The sequence below is a fragment of the Apus apus genome, chromosome 1, assembly GCF_020740795.1.
Source record: "Apus apus isolate bApuApu2 chromosome 1, bApuApu2.pri.cur, whole genome shotgun sequence".
NCBI lineage: Eukaryota > Metazoa > Chordata > Aves > Apodiformes > Apodidae > Apus > Apus apus.
In genome coordinates, this window is record NC_067282.1 from 81,516,416 (window position 1) to 81,532,226 (window position 15,811).

Genomic DNA, 15,811 nt, shown 5'->3' on the forward strand with positions numbered 1-15,811 from the left:
TCCATCTTTGTGCATGGGACCTGTACCATTTTTCTAGCTTCTGTATCACATGGGATGCTTCTCCTGGGATGAGAAACTGCACACTCCCCATCAGTCCTTTTTATAGACAGGCTGTGTCCTGTTTTGAGAAGGACAGTGGTGAACAGCCTAGCCAAGCCCCAGTTACTGTAAATCCCCTCCATTCTTGCCTTTGTGACATTGGTTCAACTGATGGTCTGGGGCATCTTCTGCTGTTGGGACATAACTGGCTGGACACAGTGGCTTTGCTCTTCAATGCTACAGTGAACCTGCATACCCAGGTGGTGCAGGAAAGCCCGTGTAAAGGAAGTAACTTCAGTAAAATAATCCTAGCCATTTCTTCCCATAGTGATTTTACCTCTGTGTGATGAATACCTCTGTGTCAGAGAACAGATAAGGGCAATTTTTATCTGAATGCTTTTTCAGAAATTTAGTTCATAAGAAACTGATTATTTGGGGTTTTTTACCTGTTCTGACATTGGTTAAAGACTAAATTCCTGGGTTCACTGAACCTGCAGACTGTTTATTCACAGCAAAATGGTAGGCTCTGTTTTAACATATATACATAAATTTTTGTTGCCAGGGCCATCTTACTTGCTTAGACAGTTGGGATGCTGTTGAAGACAATTCCTGTACTTTTCCCTGTCCTATGTAATAGAGAAGCAGGGAGACCAGATAATGATAGATCTGTAGCCCACCCTGCTGTAATACTTCTACCCTTAATAAATTAAAGAAGACAAATTTCTTGAGAAATTACAGGTGGCTCATTTTGCTTGGTTGTTCTTCCACACAGTAGATGGATTTGCCCATTAATTTATGGAGGCAGCAGTATTGTGAGTGTTCAGGGTGCAAGCGGAGCTGATCTAGCACTTAGTTGCACAGAAGGAGGTGATCCTCATCCTTGACCTGTGCTCCTGACTGCGTGGTCCTGTCCCATTCCTTGTGCCAACATTGATCTCACTGTGCACCAGCTCGGCTTACTAAACTTACAGAAAATTGACCCAGTGGAAAAGAATAAAGGTGAGTGGAATGAGCTAGTCCTTGGATGGATTTGCTTTGGTCCTTCTCAGGAGACTTCATCTTTGTGTGGACGGCAGCCCTGACAGCCTGGGACTGGCAGGGCACGTCCACGCAGCAACCAAAAAATGTCATGATTCTGTCTGAAACCTGACCAGAGAGCTTCCTCTGGACGGCAAGAAAATGTTTCATACCACCCTCAGCATCTCATCCCTCCCTCTGTTGTAGTAGCCAGCTTTTCAGCAGTAGAAGCTGAAAATGCTCAAATCAAAATAGCACATGCAAAAGTCAGCCGTGTGCTGCACTTGTGCTCTTAGTGTGCACGTACACAAACTTCTCCACTATTTTTCTGACAGCCTGTTGGGAAATTCAACCATTAATGGCCAGCCTCCAGAATGGCATGGGAGTTTGTGTGTGGTGCTGCTGTATGTGTTATAACTTGCTCTCTAGGTATATTTAATTACTTTTTTTCTTAATTGATGGAGTGCTCCTTCGTTTGAAATCTTTCTGATGAGGGGTTGTTGAAATATCTCAAGTTATTTTTTTTTTCTTTCTTTATCCTTGGTGGGTATAGCTTGGTACTGAATTTATCTTACAGTGATCCTATCTCCATATTTTAATTTGCAACTCATCAGTGAGCCATATATTGTTTTCTGACAGCAGGCACAATTCATGCTGGGAATCTTGTATTCCTCCCTCCCCTCTTTTCTCTCCTGCAGAACTTTTACATTCATTTCAAGGTCTGGAGGAAAGGTTTCTGGGTCTGGGTCTGTCTGTTTTTTTAATTTGGGCTATACTTGTTTATCTAAAATTGGCCTTGAGGCCTTGCTGTCCTTCAGAGAGACGTGCTTTCTGCTTCTTGGGGAAGCTCTTTTCTTTTCTCAGGGCAGTAGCATGTCCCAGCTGGTGATCTCTGGCTTAGCCATGGCCAGATCTTAGACGCTATGAGCTTCTCAGCTTTCTTCATCCCTGCAGCTATACACACACAGCCTTCTGCATATATGCTCACAGATGTATGTCTTCTGGGTTTTAAAGAGACTTTCTGGGTCACATATGCACGCTTCCCCAAGGCTGTGCTTGGTTCCCTGCTCCACCAGCTCCAGTCTGACATGGCTGGTAATCCCAGGCTGTCTTCTAGCTGAGCAGATGTCCTTGTCACTGCCTGCAGTCTTCACACCACAGCATGAGGTGTGCAGCAATGGACTTGACCCACAACCCATGTGTTTTTTAGGTCAACAGTCTGACTGTGCTTCTTTTGGAGATAGGGGGAGTATATGGCCCCTTGTCAGAAGGTTTAGCTAATGGGGTGTTCACCTTCTGTGGAGCTGAAGCTGGTGAGGGTACAGCAGAGGATCTAATGCAGGCAGGTGTACCACATGGTACAAGAGGAGATGCCCCCTCTGCTTTGCCACAGCATCCACTGGCAGCATTTTGAGTGTGTCAAGTTGCACTTGCTCAGGTTACAGTAGTACTGTGTGCTTCAGGGCATGTGCCTGTGTTTGGGGCACAGGTTTGGGCTGGGGCTGTTGGAATGGGTGATGGTCAACATGCGTTTGCACAGCTACTGAAGTACCTGGCTCGTGTTGCTGCAGCAGCAGGCAGTGAGGCTAGGGAACATCTGCACCTGCTGGGCTATGGACTTTGTGGCAACTTGCTGAGCATATTGAAATGCAAATCATTTAGTGGCTTATTCCCAGCTGGGTCACAGCCAGCTCCTAGGCTTGCTCCTGGGCTGAAAGCACCCACCAGTCTGTGCTGCAAGGGGAATTATTTGCAGCAGTCATGTAAGAAACAGAAAATTTGGGAGAGAAATGTCGTGTAGCTGATTTTTAGCAAAACACAGGCAGTACTTGTAGAGGGGAAGAGACCAAAGGCAGACACGCTCTAAGCCTTAGGGAGTGGGAATAGCATTTGGGTGGAACCCAGGATGATGCTGAGGGACACGGCCTGGGTGGATGAAGGCATTCCTGCTCTGCACAGGGGCTCTTCCCTGGTATGGCCCTCTGGAAGGGCCTTTGCACCATCTCTCCAGGGTAGTCTGGCAGGGGAGAGCAGACTCAGATTAACAGCCTGTGTGATTGCAAGCAGAGAGAGGGTACTGCCCTTGCAAGGGTGGAGGGAGAAGAAGGTGACCCACATCCAAATAGACTAGCAGTCAGTCAGTTTGGTGGCTTGTCCAGAGATTGATCTTCTCTATGAGAAAAAGAAGCAGCATACAAAAGCAAGGATTTATCTTTACAAAATTAGTAGGCTATCTTCTGCAAAAAATAGGAGAGCTCCAGCTTTGGCTCCTTACTGCTGCTGCAGACAGATTCTGCTTTTCTTTGCACATCCAATCCAGAGTAGCCCACCTGCAACCAGGACCTGTGTGGTTTGGGAACCACAGAAAGTTCTGGTATTGCAGTGAAACCAGCACTGCTGAAGATGGAGGTGGCAGGTTGGTGTTCAAAGTTGAAACCTCATCTCTTTTGTCTGCCAGCCTGGGAGGGGGCAGCAGCTGAGCCTTCCTCAGGAAAGGGTTAACATTGTCTTTCCTTCCCATGGAGCTGCTCTCCTAGTAATTCAATCATGTCAGCCTGTTTGCAGGCAATAATTCATTGTTATAGGAACACTACAGTAAAGTGACAAGTTAATAATGGCAGTAATAATGGCAGGCAAAGTCTAATGCTATTTCCCTTTCTCTTGCTCCTGTTGCACCAGCAGCTTCCCATGTTGGCTAATGCAATTTACAACCCCACTAATCCAGTTTCAGGAGGAATTGTTCTCTGTTAATAGAGAATACAGGAGCTGGGAGCTGTGCTGCCATGTTCCTACCATCTCCAGGGAGGCTTCCCCAGTGCTTGAAGTCTTAGTCTTTACTTTGCTGTGATTTCTATGCCACAGTTAAGCCTAATGAGCAAGGTCCTCCTAGGAGCATCTCATCTTCCCTTCTGTGAATGCCCTTCCTCTGATGCCTCTTCTCTGCACATCTTTTCCTTTTGAACACTGGTCTCCTTTCAGCTAACCTAGTAAATGTGAGTCACCTATCCATCATCATGCTGAGTCAGAAGTCTGTCATGTACTTGCTTGACTCCCATTGCCCCAGTTTCCCATGGCCATGAACGTGGGTGTCCTTGCAAATGTGTGTGGAGATGGAGGCGACTCTTCAGCCCTGCTTTGTGGAAGGGAGAAGGCCTGGCAGAGATGCTGAGCATTAGTGCCTGTCTAAGCCTTTGTCAGAGCAGTGACCTGCAACCAGGTCCCTGGAATCCCAAACACACATCTCCAGGAAAGAATTTGGGCACTGAGTGTTTTTTAGGCTCTAGAGGGGCAAATTATGGAGGACCTTTGGGTTGTGACCACAGGCTGAGGTGTTAGCTGAGTTTGTGCCAAAAGCCCACCCAAGTGCCCTCCAGGGCTGTATACTGAGGGTGCCAAGAACAGATGTGCACCTCAAAGAAAGAGCTGCTTGGGGGCCATGCTCCTGGAAATGAGTCTTTCCTGATCGACCTGCTAAACCCCATGTGTGGTGTTAAACCATTGTCCTGTTTTGGGCCCAACACGACAACAAAGGAAACGGCCCCATGGCTGCTCACTCAGCTCTCTCTCTCACACACACACACTCACTCTGGGATGAGGAGGACAAAGCTCCTGGGTCGAGACAAAGGACAAGGAGGGTTCTTCACCAATTAAGGTCCTGGGCAAGACAGACTTACCTGGGGGAAAAAATAATAATTTAATTTCCCACTAATCAAACACACACAGGACACAGACAACACACAGAGCAGGGCTTGCATATGTTACCCCACCCCTCCCTTCTTCCCCTTCCTTTGTTCCCAGTTTCTCTCCCTCCCTCCCCCCAGCGGCACAGGGGGACAGGGGATGGGGTTTAGAGTCACTTCACAGGCTGGTGGTTCCTGCTGCTCCTTCCTCCTCAGGAAGAAGGATTCCTTATAGTCCTGCCCTGCTTCCCCATGAGGTCCCTCCCATGGAAGGGAATCCTCCATGACCTTCTCCTTCATGAGTCCTTCCCACGAGGTCCGGAGCTGCTCCAGCCTGGGCTTCCCACAGAGTCACGGGCTGCTTCGAGAACAGCCACCTCCCCTGGCACCGGGGTCTTCCAAAGCTTCGCAATCAGAGTTCATAGGCAGCAAATCCTCTGGCCACAAACTCCAAGTCCAATGGCCAAGTTGGTGCCTTCAGGGAATGTTCCACCACGTTCCTCCATGAGTGCAGGGGGACAGCTGCCATCTCGCCGTGGGTTGCAGGGAAACTTCTGCTTGGGCACCTTCTTCCCCTTCTTCCTCACCAACCACCAGCCCCGCTCTCCTTTCCCAGCACAGCTCTTCTCCCCCTCCTTCTCTGCTCAGGTGTTACATCAGTTCTTTCGTATGTTAATGGCAGAGGCGCATTTATTGTCCCTCTGGGGCAGGGGGAGCTTCTCAGCTTCTTACCTGAACCACTCCTGGCACCCTTCCCCTGCTACCAAAAAACCCACCAAACCAGAACAACCGTGAATAGGTTCAGGTTGGATTGGCCTCTTTTCTGCTCCCCACCCCGGGCACACAAACCCCTCGGCACAGTGAAATCCTGACGGAGACTTTTAAAACTAGGACATTCCCCAGGAAAACTTCTCACAACACTCTCATCAGTTCTCTCCAGGCAAGAGTGTTTTCTGTAGGAGCTCTCCCCAGAGGGCAGCAGCCTTCAAAGTGGGACATTGCCTTTCTGCTATGGTGACAGGGCCCCCTGGGGACTCTGTGGCTGGTGGTGGCTGTCCCCCTGCCCACTCCTGTGGCATGGCCACTGGCTCGTGCAGAGCTGGTTCCTTCGTTGGCTGGCAGCCCCTTCCTCCTTCACTGCAGGGCAGCACACTGGGGTTTTGTAAGGGGCTTTTTTGGTGGGAGGGTGTCTTCAGCTTCAATTAAATATTGCCACTCCCAGGTCTTGCTAATAGTGGCTCCCAGGAGGGAGATGAACTCCTGCTGTTGTGTTTTCTTGCTTCCTACAAGAAAAGATGATGTAAGGAGTCTGAGACAGAACATCTTTTTATCACGGCATTTTTAGGTACAGATTGCAAAGTGCTTTGGTAAAATTAAGTGTTGTAACCTCTCCTTGATGATTAGGAGACAGAGAGGAGGGAGCCAAGTGGCTTCACCACGGCAGCGAGTCAGCAGAAAAGCTGTGAATCGTGGCACTGCCTCTGTCCTCTTCCTCTGATGACTGCTTTCCCTTCCCCCAAATATTTGTATAACTGTGCTTACCTCATGCCCAGCCTGAAGAATCTGATTGCTTTGTTGGATGGTGTGTAGACAACCCCTACTGTATGTATCAGCTTGTAGAGCACCTAGCCATGTTGTAGCCTGCCATGGTTGTAAGGTGTGTCTGACCTCCAGCCCGGAGGTGCAAGCTTAGAGGACTAGAGGCTGCCGCAGGTGTCCTGAGACAAAGTCTGTCCCTGCAGATGAGTGGGGACATTTTCCTCAGCCTGGAAATTAGTGCAAAAGGACTGTGACAATGGAGGACAGTCTGTTAAGTGAGGTGTCTAGTAAGCATGGCTTGCTGGGGACACCTGGTGTCTTTGCCAGCCTCTCCCACCTAAGAGGCATGTAACATCCCCTGTGTCCTGGCTAGGCTCTAGTGCCAGTCATTACCCATTGGACCTCCTGCATCTCCTCCAGCAGATGCAGCAGGATGCCCTCAGTGGTGCAGGAGAGCATGTCTCCGTGCTATTGGGTAGCTGATGTCTTCTGGTCCTGGCACTGCCTGCAGAGGCCCTGCCTGAGCAGCACTGCAGAGTTCAACACCTGCACACGATCTTCACACAGGTTGCATAGCTTCACAGGGGCTGGGAGATCAGGCAAGCTTAAAAAAAGTATGAGCTTTTTAACTATGACTTGTTGCCAGTGTAAATTGAAAGACTTAATAGTGTATGTAGGGCCAATTACAGTACATCAAGGTATGATATCGTCTTTACTGGCACCCTCCAGGGAGCCAGGAGACATTGTGGCAACAGGCTTATGGTTTGCAGATGATATGCATGATAACTTCACCTAGACACATGCACCTGTTTCCCTCACTAAGCAGATGTTTGGGAGGCTGTTAAGAGAACATCAGCCTCTTGACAGTGCAGCAGAAAATGCCATGTAGCCATGCCTGTTCACATCGCTGCGCCCACCTCCTCTGCTGCTTGGCAGTGACCTGGAGCAGCCCTGCCCTGACACCGAAACCCCAGCCCCTGGGGCAGGCTCGATCAACTCAGCATTTGAAGGCCAAGCCTTTTCGTGGCTCTCTGCCGAGGCAAATCACCAAGCCAGGAAAGGGTGTTTCCCCCGTGTCAGGAAGGCGAGGTTTGGCTGGCTCAGTGCCTGGGTTGTCAGTCTTCCTGCAATCTCACTCATGCATCAGCAGCTACAGTCATTTCTGTGTCATGCAGGCATCTTTAAACATGACCTGGCAAGCTGCATGGGGCGTGAGACCTACTTTGCACTGGAGTAGACTTAGCACCAGAATAGAGAGAGATGGAGTCACTGGCCTTGTATTGCACCATGACCATCACCTTGGATGCCTAATGTCAGGATTGTTGTGGGGTTTTTTTTCTTTTAAATCGTTGTTCCTGAGTGCAAAATGAGCCTTTTGGATTAGTTTGCATATCTGTGAATGGTGGCTGATGGTCCACCATCCTCTCCTCCTATAGGAGAGCAGAAATGTGAGCAGCCCCACAAAGCTTCCAGTGTCTTAACCAGAGTGCTGGCAGAGGATCTCTGCCCTGCATGAGCAAGCAAACCAGCCTGCAGCCAGAAGGTGAAGCTGCCCCAAGGTCACCTCTGTGCAGTTTTCAGCCTGTGGTCTGTAAAAGCCATGAATTATTTCTATAGGATATGCAAAAGGTAATGAAGAAGAGGTAGATATGAATTTACTGTGCAGGAGCCGGTGCCTGGATGGGAAATCATTCGGTGTTTGTAGATTGGAAAAGACTGAGAATACTCTCTCTAATGTTGTGGGATGGAAACAAAACCTGCACTTGCATTTTTCCATGGTGTGTCTCTGTTAGGAAAATAAGTCATGTTAGATGAGAAGTGCATTGGCAAGGAGTGTCATTATGTATCACCGATACCTCTAATCTAGACGAAACTTTGTGCATGGTGTTACGAACCTGTGCAAGCACATGCAGTCTAGCAAAGGAAAGACCTGTAATTCCCTGTCAGGGATGAAGTGATCATCTCGTCAAGACTTGGGGGACCCTGTGCATGTGTGGGCATATTCCTGAATATTGGCTGCAACGGCTGCAGGGGGGGCTGGGGCTTGTGCGTGGAATTTAGGATCTCATTTTTGCTGGAGTTAGTAAGATTTCTTCCCCATCACTCTCACCCCCACAAAAGAAGACATCTTCCCAAATGTCAAATGGAAGCAGAATAAGCTGCATGGAAGCCATCCAAGAGCCCTTGGATAAGCTCAGGGTCCGTGATGTTTGTACGCAGTGAGAATTGCTGTGATTACTGTCTGGGAGCAAGCTGTCATCTGCCCTGAAATACATCTGTCATGTAGAAGGTGCAGGTTGGTTGCCCCAAACACGAGGCTTAAAAATTAAGTGCCTGTCCTCATTTTCATCTCCTGGAGGTGCTGCGATGTTGCAAGAGCACTGGAAGGGATGCTTGCATTTCAGCAGCTCTGGTCTGTGCATACCTTGGGTGGCTCTGTGCGTGTCTGTGTTGATATTGAGCAACCCCACCACACACAGCATGTGTGTATACTGCATTTTAATAGATATAGGGCTACTGACTTAACATACATGGTTGCTATAGTAACAGAGGTTTCCTTAGTAACAGTTGCAGAAAATAATCCAGTACCAATTAAAAATAAACTGTTTGGAAAGGGGGCTGGGGGAGAAAGGAGACTGCTGAGAATCACCTTCCTCTTTATTGTTTCATCTCTCAGGGACTCGAAAGATTGATTAATGCTTGAAATAACCTTTCTTAACCAATGGTGAGCCAAAAAGGTGGGATGAGTGTGGGTGGGGTGGCTAAGGCTGCTGCTCTGAAGTGAAACAAAGGGGAGGGAGTGTGTCTGGGGTACAACAGATATACAATAGGGTGATGCTAAATCTCTCCATTAGGTTGAAGTCCCCAGGGAGGAAAAACAAGGGATTATTTCCCTCCCTCCTTCCCTCCTTCCACTGTCTGTGTGCCATACCCGTAACACAGCCATGGAGTCTTTATTAACATACTGATTAAAGCCACAGGCGATCCAGGCTCCAGGGGAACATCTGATGCGTTACCAGGATGCCTATCTCAGTTGCTGTGTTAGAGCAAAAAGCTTTGCTGTGGTGGGAGTTCCTCTCATTTCATGTTGTTTGCCTGTGCCTGTCCTCCCCTTGCCCCAGTGCTCATCGCTTGTGCTGACAGGCATCCGAGACACCAGGGCCCAGGGGAAGCTGGAAGCAAAGTGTGATGCAAACAGAGGAGCCTGTGCCTCGGAGAGAGAGAGAGGAGACAGTGTTGCTTCCCTGAAAACACAGGATGTGTAGGATGGGTTTCCAGCATGCGGATGGGCACAACTCCCCTGGCAGCCTTCAGTTGTTCATGCCCATGGTACCACACATTTCCCTCGTGCTGCTGGTGTCCAGGGTGCTTGCTAGTTTTTGTTGGGAGATTTACTAGTTGTCAGCAGAATCCCTTCACCTGGTGGCAAGACAGCGTGCCCCCTCTGAGAGGGAAACTGCTGTGGGAGGAGAGGAGAGGCAAAGGAGGGGAGGTGCTGGCAGAGCTGCTGGGAGGAGTGGTGTGTCTGGCCAGGAGCTGCTCCTCTCCTCGGGCCTGTAGCCAGCCAGACTCCGGGGCACACAGAGCGCAAGTGTCACAGGAGGGCGCTTTGTGTCCTCAGGTGCAGACGGGAATGCCCTGGATCAAGGTCAAGGCTTTAGCAACAAGGCACAGCCTGAGCACATGCAGGGGAAGCTTTACTTCTTGCTCCTGCAGGGAGAGAGGAATTGGAAACCAGCGTGTCTCTCTCCCTGCAGGGACAAAAGCTAATGACACTGCCATGTCATCCTTGACGCTGTGTGATCACTTGGCTACCCATGTGGGAACTGTGGTCGAACTTGGGAAGCCGAGGGAGGTAATGTGCCTGTGGCTTGTCCAGGCTGTGAGGTCTGCTGGACCTGAAGCCAGAGCTTCTGGCTGCTGGAGCAGCGCTTGCTCTCCCCTGATCCTTTCCAGGCTAGTGCTCTTGTTTTTTTTTTTTCCGGTTGTGCCTGTTTGCTCCCCTAGCTATTGTGTGCCTGTGGATTATATGTTACTGAGATGGCTGGCATGTAACAGGAGAGCCTTGTTTAATTCACTCTTCCTGGAAATGGTTTTCTCTGGAACTGGTCAACATCTCATTGCCCTGAGGTGCAAGTGGTATGATTTCATCATGAAAAAACCCACAGAGTCTGGGTGTAGTCTTGTTGCTTAGACCACAGTGAATTGAAAAAGGGAATCTTGCAAAGGACAGACTGTGAAAAACCAGCCTCTTGCTGAGAGACATGATGGGAAGGTCCAGGAGTAGAGTGGGGCATGAAAGAAGAGAGATTTGGTAGGAGAACTTCTAAATGCCTTTCTCTTAAAGGTCTAGTGTGAGTGGGACCTAGGCAAGAGCAGCCATGCCTGCAGTTGGGTGCATTTCTTTTCTACGTTAATGACCCACCTCTCCTCATGCTTCTCCGTTTCCCCCTCACAGTCACTAAGCTGCAGGTGAGCAAGTCGAAGCGGAGCATCACTCTGGTGGAGAACCGGCCCATCCCCCTCAACTGCTCAGTGAAATCCCAGACCAGCCCTGACTCGCACTTTGCTGTGCTGTGGTATGTCCACAAGCCCTCCGATGCTGATGGCAAGCTCATCCTGAAGACCACCCACAGCTCGGCCTTTGAGTATGGCACCTACGCCGAGGAGGAGGGGCTGCGGGGCCGGCTGCAGTTCGAGCGCTCGGCGTCAGGGGGGCTTTTCAGCCTGACGGTCCAGCGGGCAGAGGTCCGAGACAGTGGCAGCTACTACTGCCACGTGGAGGAGTGGCTGCTCAGCCCCAACCACGCCTGGTACAAGCTGGCTGAGGAGGTGTCGGGACGGACAGAGGTCACTGTCAAGCAGCCAGGTACCACACAGCATGCTGGTGGGGTCCTCTTGGCATCAGCTCTCACGCACGGCTCATGAGCTCGCCGAGCTTTCCTGGAACAACAGGGATGCTCTGCTTTTCCTTCTGCTGCAGCCTTGTCACCCCCTCCTTGCATCCTCATGCTTGCATGTCCCTACATGAAGAGGAATGTTTTCCCTCTTCGGTGTTACCCTCCTCCTCCACTTAGGCTGGCTTAGTGTGTATTTCAGTGTCCCCACATGAAGGTTGTCCTTCCCCAGCTATCTAAAGCACTGCTGTACCCAGCCAGGTTTCTTTATCCTTAAGAGCATCATGTAGTAAGACTGTCGACTAGCGACCTACTGAGAGAGAACTGGTGTGTGCCTGCCTGTGAAAGCATTTTTATGTTTTGCACACAGTTTAATTTTACTCTATGCCTGTATCCTGGCAGGCGTGGGGAGCCTTGTCTCTTTTCCCTCTGCGCTGTGCACATGAGATGAGAGTAACAAGTTTAATGAGATGGGGAGCAGGCTGCCAGAAAAGAAGAAATCTGCTCTGCTGGTGGTTTCTGTGGAAGCAGACATCACTGGTAAAGATTAGCCAATGATGGAGCTAAAGATGGCCCCCATGATCTGAGGACAGAACCCTTACTTCATGCAAAGAGGAGATGCAGGGAGGCAAGCACCGTCTTGGAGAGGAGCCTGGTACTGCTGAGGCAGGGCAGCAGTACTTCACAAGGAAGCCTGCCTTGCTTGCTCCACATGCCTTTTTCTGGAGAATAAAATCCCTCAGGCAGGAGGGACACACCTGGATATCAGGGCCAGACTAGGATGCTTAATGCATTTTCTCTGTCTGGACTTGACTGGCTAGACACAGGCTCAGTGGACAAGGATGCAAGAGGGATATATTGAGTATGGTCTCTGGTGCAGCTTTGCCTGGTCACACAGGGAGCACAGCAGGCCAGAGCCTGCCACTCACTGCCAGTCTGAGCTCCTTGTTCTTGTCTGCAAAGTCCTGTGATGCCTGTGGAGTGGTCAGGGAGTAGGGGGCTGTCATCTGCCCCCTCCTTTGTGTTGCCCATCTCTCTCTGGGAAGTACAGTGCCTATCTCTTGCTACAGTGACTGTACCAGGAAAGTCCAAACCATGCCCTTGGAAAGAAGTGGTGAAGGAGTTAGGAGTGTACAACACGTCATTTCACATAAAAGATCTGATTGCAGTACCTTCCCTTCCCCCCCGTCCCTCCCCGAGTGTATCAATGAAATTATGGAGCAAAAACCAGGGACATTCCCAAGGCAGCAAAACACCATGTGTAACTTTGCCCTCATGCCACTTCTCGTTTTGCAGTGGTGATTCCCTGTAACCAGCCATCCTTTCTCCACCTTGATTTTTTCCCTTTTCTCACTACAGGAGGGCTTACTGCTCGGGGTATGATTGGGCTACTGCCCTGTCCCTGGAGGAGGATGAGAAAAGACTGAGGTGTTACCTCCCTTCACAAGGTGTCTGTGCTCTTAGGACCTCTCCAGGTCCTACTGGGCAATCGTGGGTTTCCAGTTCTCTGTGCTGATGAATGGAATGTTGTTGGTGGCTACCCTGAGGTTTCCAGAAGACTCTAAAAAACAAAAGTCCTGCATTATTTTTTCCTTTTTTTTTACCCGCATCTCTTTTACCTCCTCTTCCTCATTTCTTTCATCACACCCCAGGATAGTGGCCATGTGGGAAGGGCTTGTGGGTAGACCCCTTGCAGTCCTCAGTCATCTTGCATTTCTAATGACCTTTTCCCATAGATAACCGCCTGCAGGTGAACCAGACCAACAAGAACATCACAGTGCTGGAGAACCAGTGGGTGACCCTGGAGTGCCTGGTCAGCAGCCGGACCAGCCCCTCGTCTCAGCTCTCAGTGGAGTGGTATGTCTGGCGGCCAGGCCACCCAGAGAAGGAGGCAGTGGCCCGACTGAGCCGTCAGAGCATCCTGGGCTACGGGGACCTGGTGGTGCTGGGTGACCTGCGGAGCCGGCTGCACCTGGAGAGCCCATCCCCGGGTCTCTACCTCCTCTCCATCCAAAACACCACTGTGCAGGACAGTGGGACCTACGACTGCCGTGTGGAAGAGTGGCTCCTTGACCCCAGCGACCGCTGGTACAAGCGGGCAGAGGACCTCTCTGGACTCACCACCCTCACCGTCAAGCAGCCAGGTGAGGAGGGTCTCATGCCAACAGCCTTGAGCAGTGCTCTGCCCTCTTGGACTGCAAGCGTGAGTCAGCATCTGTCTGCCATAAACAGTGGGTCTGGGCAGAGGGCCTTTCAGTAGTACCTAGTATCAGTTTTTGCATATTTTTTCAGAAACTGATGTTAGACTAACAGGTCTGTAGTTTCCTGGGTCTTCCCTCACACCCTTCTTATAGATTGGAATAATTGTCTAGCTTCCAGTCAGCAGGGACCTCCCCAGCCTCATTTACTTGCCTTTAGTAAATGATGAGGAGTGGTCCTGCCATAACGTTTGCCTGCTGCTTTAGAACTCTGGGATGAATGCCATCAGGTCCCATGGACTTGTGAACATTCACGTGGTGGTACAGCTGGTCCCTTAGAATTTAAGTGCCCACAAATGGAAAGTCACTGTTCCCACACTCGTGGTCCTTCTACTCAGGCGACCAGACAGCGCAAGGTCTATCGGTATTATTAAAGACTGAGACAAAAAACATGAAGCATTGAATGCCTCTGCTTTTTCTTCATCCCTCTTTGTCAGATGACCATCTTCAACAAGTATCCATCCTATATTTTTTTAGACCTTGTCTTGCTATTAACATACATTAAAAAGCCCTTCTTGTTATCTGACACATCACTGGCCAGTTTCAACTCCAGCTGAACTTTGGCCTTTTGTGCCTTCTCCCTGTACATACAAACCACAGCTCTGTAATCTTCCTGTGAAGCCTGACCTTGCTTCCAAAGATGATACAATTTCTTTTTCCTCTTGAGCTCCACAAGGAGTTCCCTGTTGGGCCAAGCTGGTCATCTTCCCCACTTGATTGACTTAAGACACAGTGGAATTGCCTGCTCTTGTGCATCTAAAGGTGCTGCTTCAAGACTGACCAGCACTTGTGGACTCCTAAACCCTAAAAAGTGGATTCCGAGGGTACTCTGATAAGTTTCTTCTGTTTTAACAACAGATAAACTGCAAAGATGATTTACCTTGGGAAATACGGATTCCCTAGTTTTAGAGGCAAATGACTCAAGATTAAATGTCTGTCTTAAGGGCTGTAGGTCAAATAACATTTATGGTCCTCATTTGCTGGGGACTTTGCAGCATGTAAAGCAACCACCCTGCAAGGACTGCTGTGGTTGGTGCTTTATGTCTGCCCATCCCAGCAAGGTGTCAGCCTCCTAATGCTGTGATGGAGCTGGCAAAAGGGTAAGATTCTGAAAGTGGTCATTCCTGGCAGAGAAGATTTATACTGTGAAGGAGGAGCTCTGTCGGTGGACAGCACAGCCCTTATCTGCCAGGTTCTTGTTTGGAAAATTTCACTAGCCAAGATGGCTGGAGCAGACCCCCACCCCAGGCAATCCCTGTACCCTGCATGCCCACATGGTTGTAAGTGCAGCTCTTCATCCAGGCTGAGAATGGCCAGCCCTCATGGAGGGGGCAATGATCAGCAGGGAAGATCCTTGAGGCTCATTTTGTATTGTGGAAGGATGTGGAGTGGGAAGAGGAAAAGGAGTTGGAAGTGCACTAATTCAATATAGTTTTTTCTAAAAATGCTTTCTTCTTGTTTGTGTTTCTTTCATAGCAGCCAGTATTTAACAAAATGACTAAACTTGCTTGTGACTCATGTCTCATTAGTGAGGATCTCCACACTCTTCTTTCAGAACTATAATCATGAACAACAGTAGTCCCCGAAATCTCAGGACTTACCTCATTCCTCTTTCTGCCCAGGAGTATTCCCAGGGGAAGATGTGAACTGAAAACAGTCATGTTGTCTATGGCCTGAAGAATTCTGGCCTTAATTAAGATTTTCCTTACGGGACCGTTTAAAAAGTGTAGGGCAGGTGCTCTAATGAGAAGGCCCACTGTTGCCACAGCAGCTGATGAGAGCTGGGGCATGGCAGCTCCTGCAGGGATGCCCAGGCTCTGCGTGAGGGAGGGCTTGGCCAGCTATCTTTGCAGGAGGAGAAAGCACCTCTTTCTTCCATAAGCTATCAGCTTGCCCTTCTGCTCAGCTCCCACGTCAGAAAGGGCTTTTTAATCTTTAAATGAAAGCTTAGATCTGAACTGATTGTGATCTCTGGAGTATGTGTTCCCTGGCAAGATGACTAAAACAAATGTTAATTGCTCTTGAAGTCATCCTTTAATCTGCTCATCTTGGGTTCTCGCTGCTATGTCTCAGTTAGGTAAAAACATCTCTTTAGTCTTACAGCAAGCACTAGAGAAAGAAGAAGAAAAAAAAAATGAGAGGGAGACCTTTGGAAGCATCCTATCTGTGTCTGTGCTGAGAACATCTCCACGGAGAAACCTCTTACCTAACTAACTTCCCCAATTGCTGGAAAAAAATCCTCTTCTGTCATACTGATTCTCAAGTCCTTTGAGCACCCTCAAAGAAATACAAAAAATAAGCATGGAGTGCAGCGTTCTTTGCACCAGTAGCCGGGGACATATTAGTACGTTGCTCCTCAGCACACAAACCAAGTTTCCGA

At 49.4% G+C, this 15,811-nt stretch overlaps 1 protein-coding gene across 5 annotated transcripts in view; it reads left to right on the top strand.

Moving 5' to 3' along the window:
- IGSF3 (immunoglobulin superfamily member 3) overlaps nucleotides 1-15,811 on the top strand; it is a 100,136-nt gene that overhangs the window by 79,796 nt on the left and 4,529 nt on the right. For 4 of the 5 annotated variants that reach the window (XR_007888430.1, XR_007888431.1, XM_051608726.1 and 1 more), the window contains 2 exons: nucleotides 10,735-11,145; nucleotides 12,910-13,317. Coding sequence is in view for 3 of the 5 variants with exons in the window: in XM_051608726.1 (XP_051464686.1) it covers nucleotides 10,735-11,145; nucleotides 12,910-13,317 (819 nt within the window). In the remaining 2 variants the exon portion in view is untranslated. The remainder of the gene's footprint in view (nucleotides 1-10,734; nucleotides 11,146-12,909; nucleotides 13,318-15,811) is intronic. The other variant, XM_051608756.1, reaches the window with a different exon arrangement.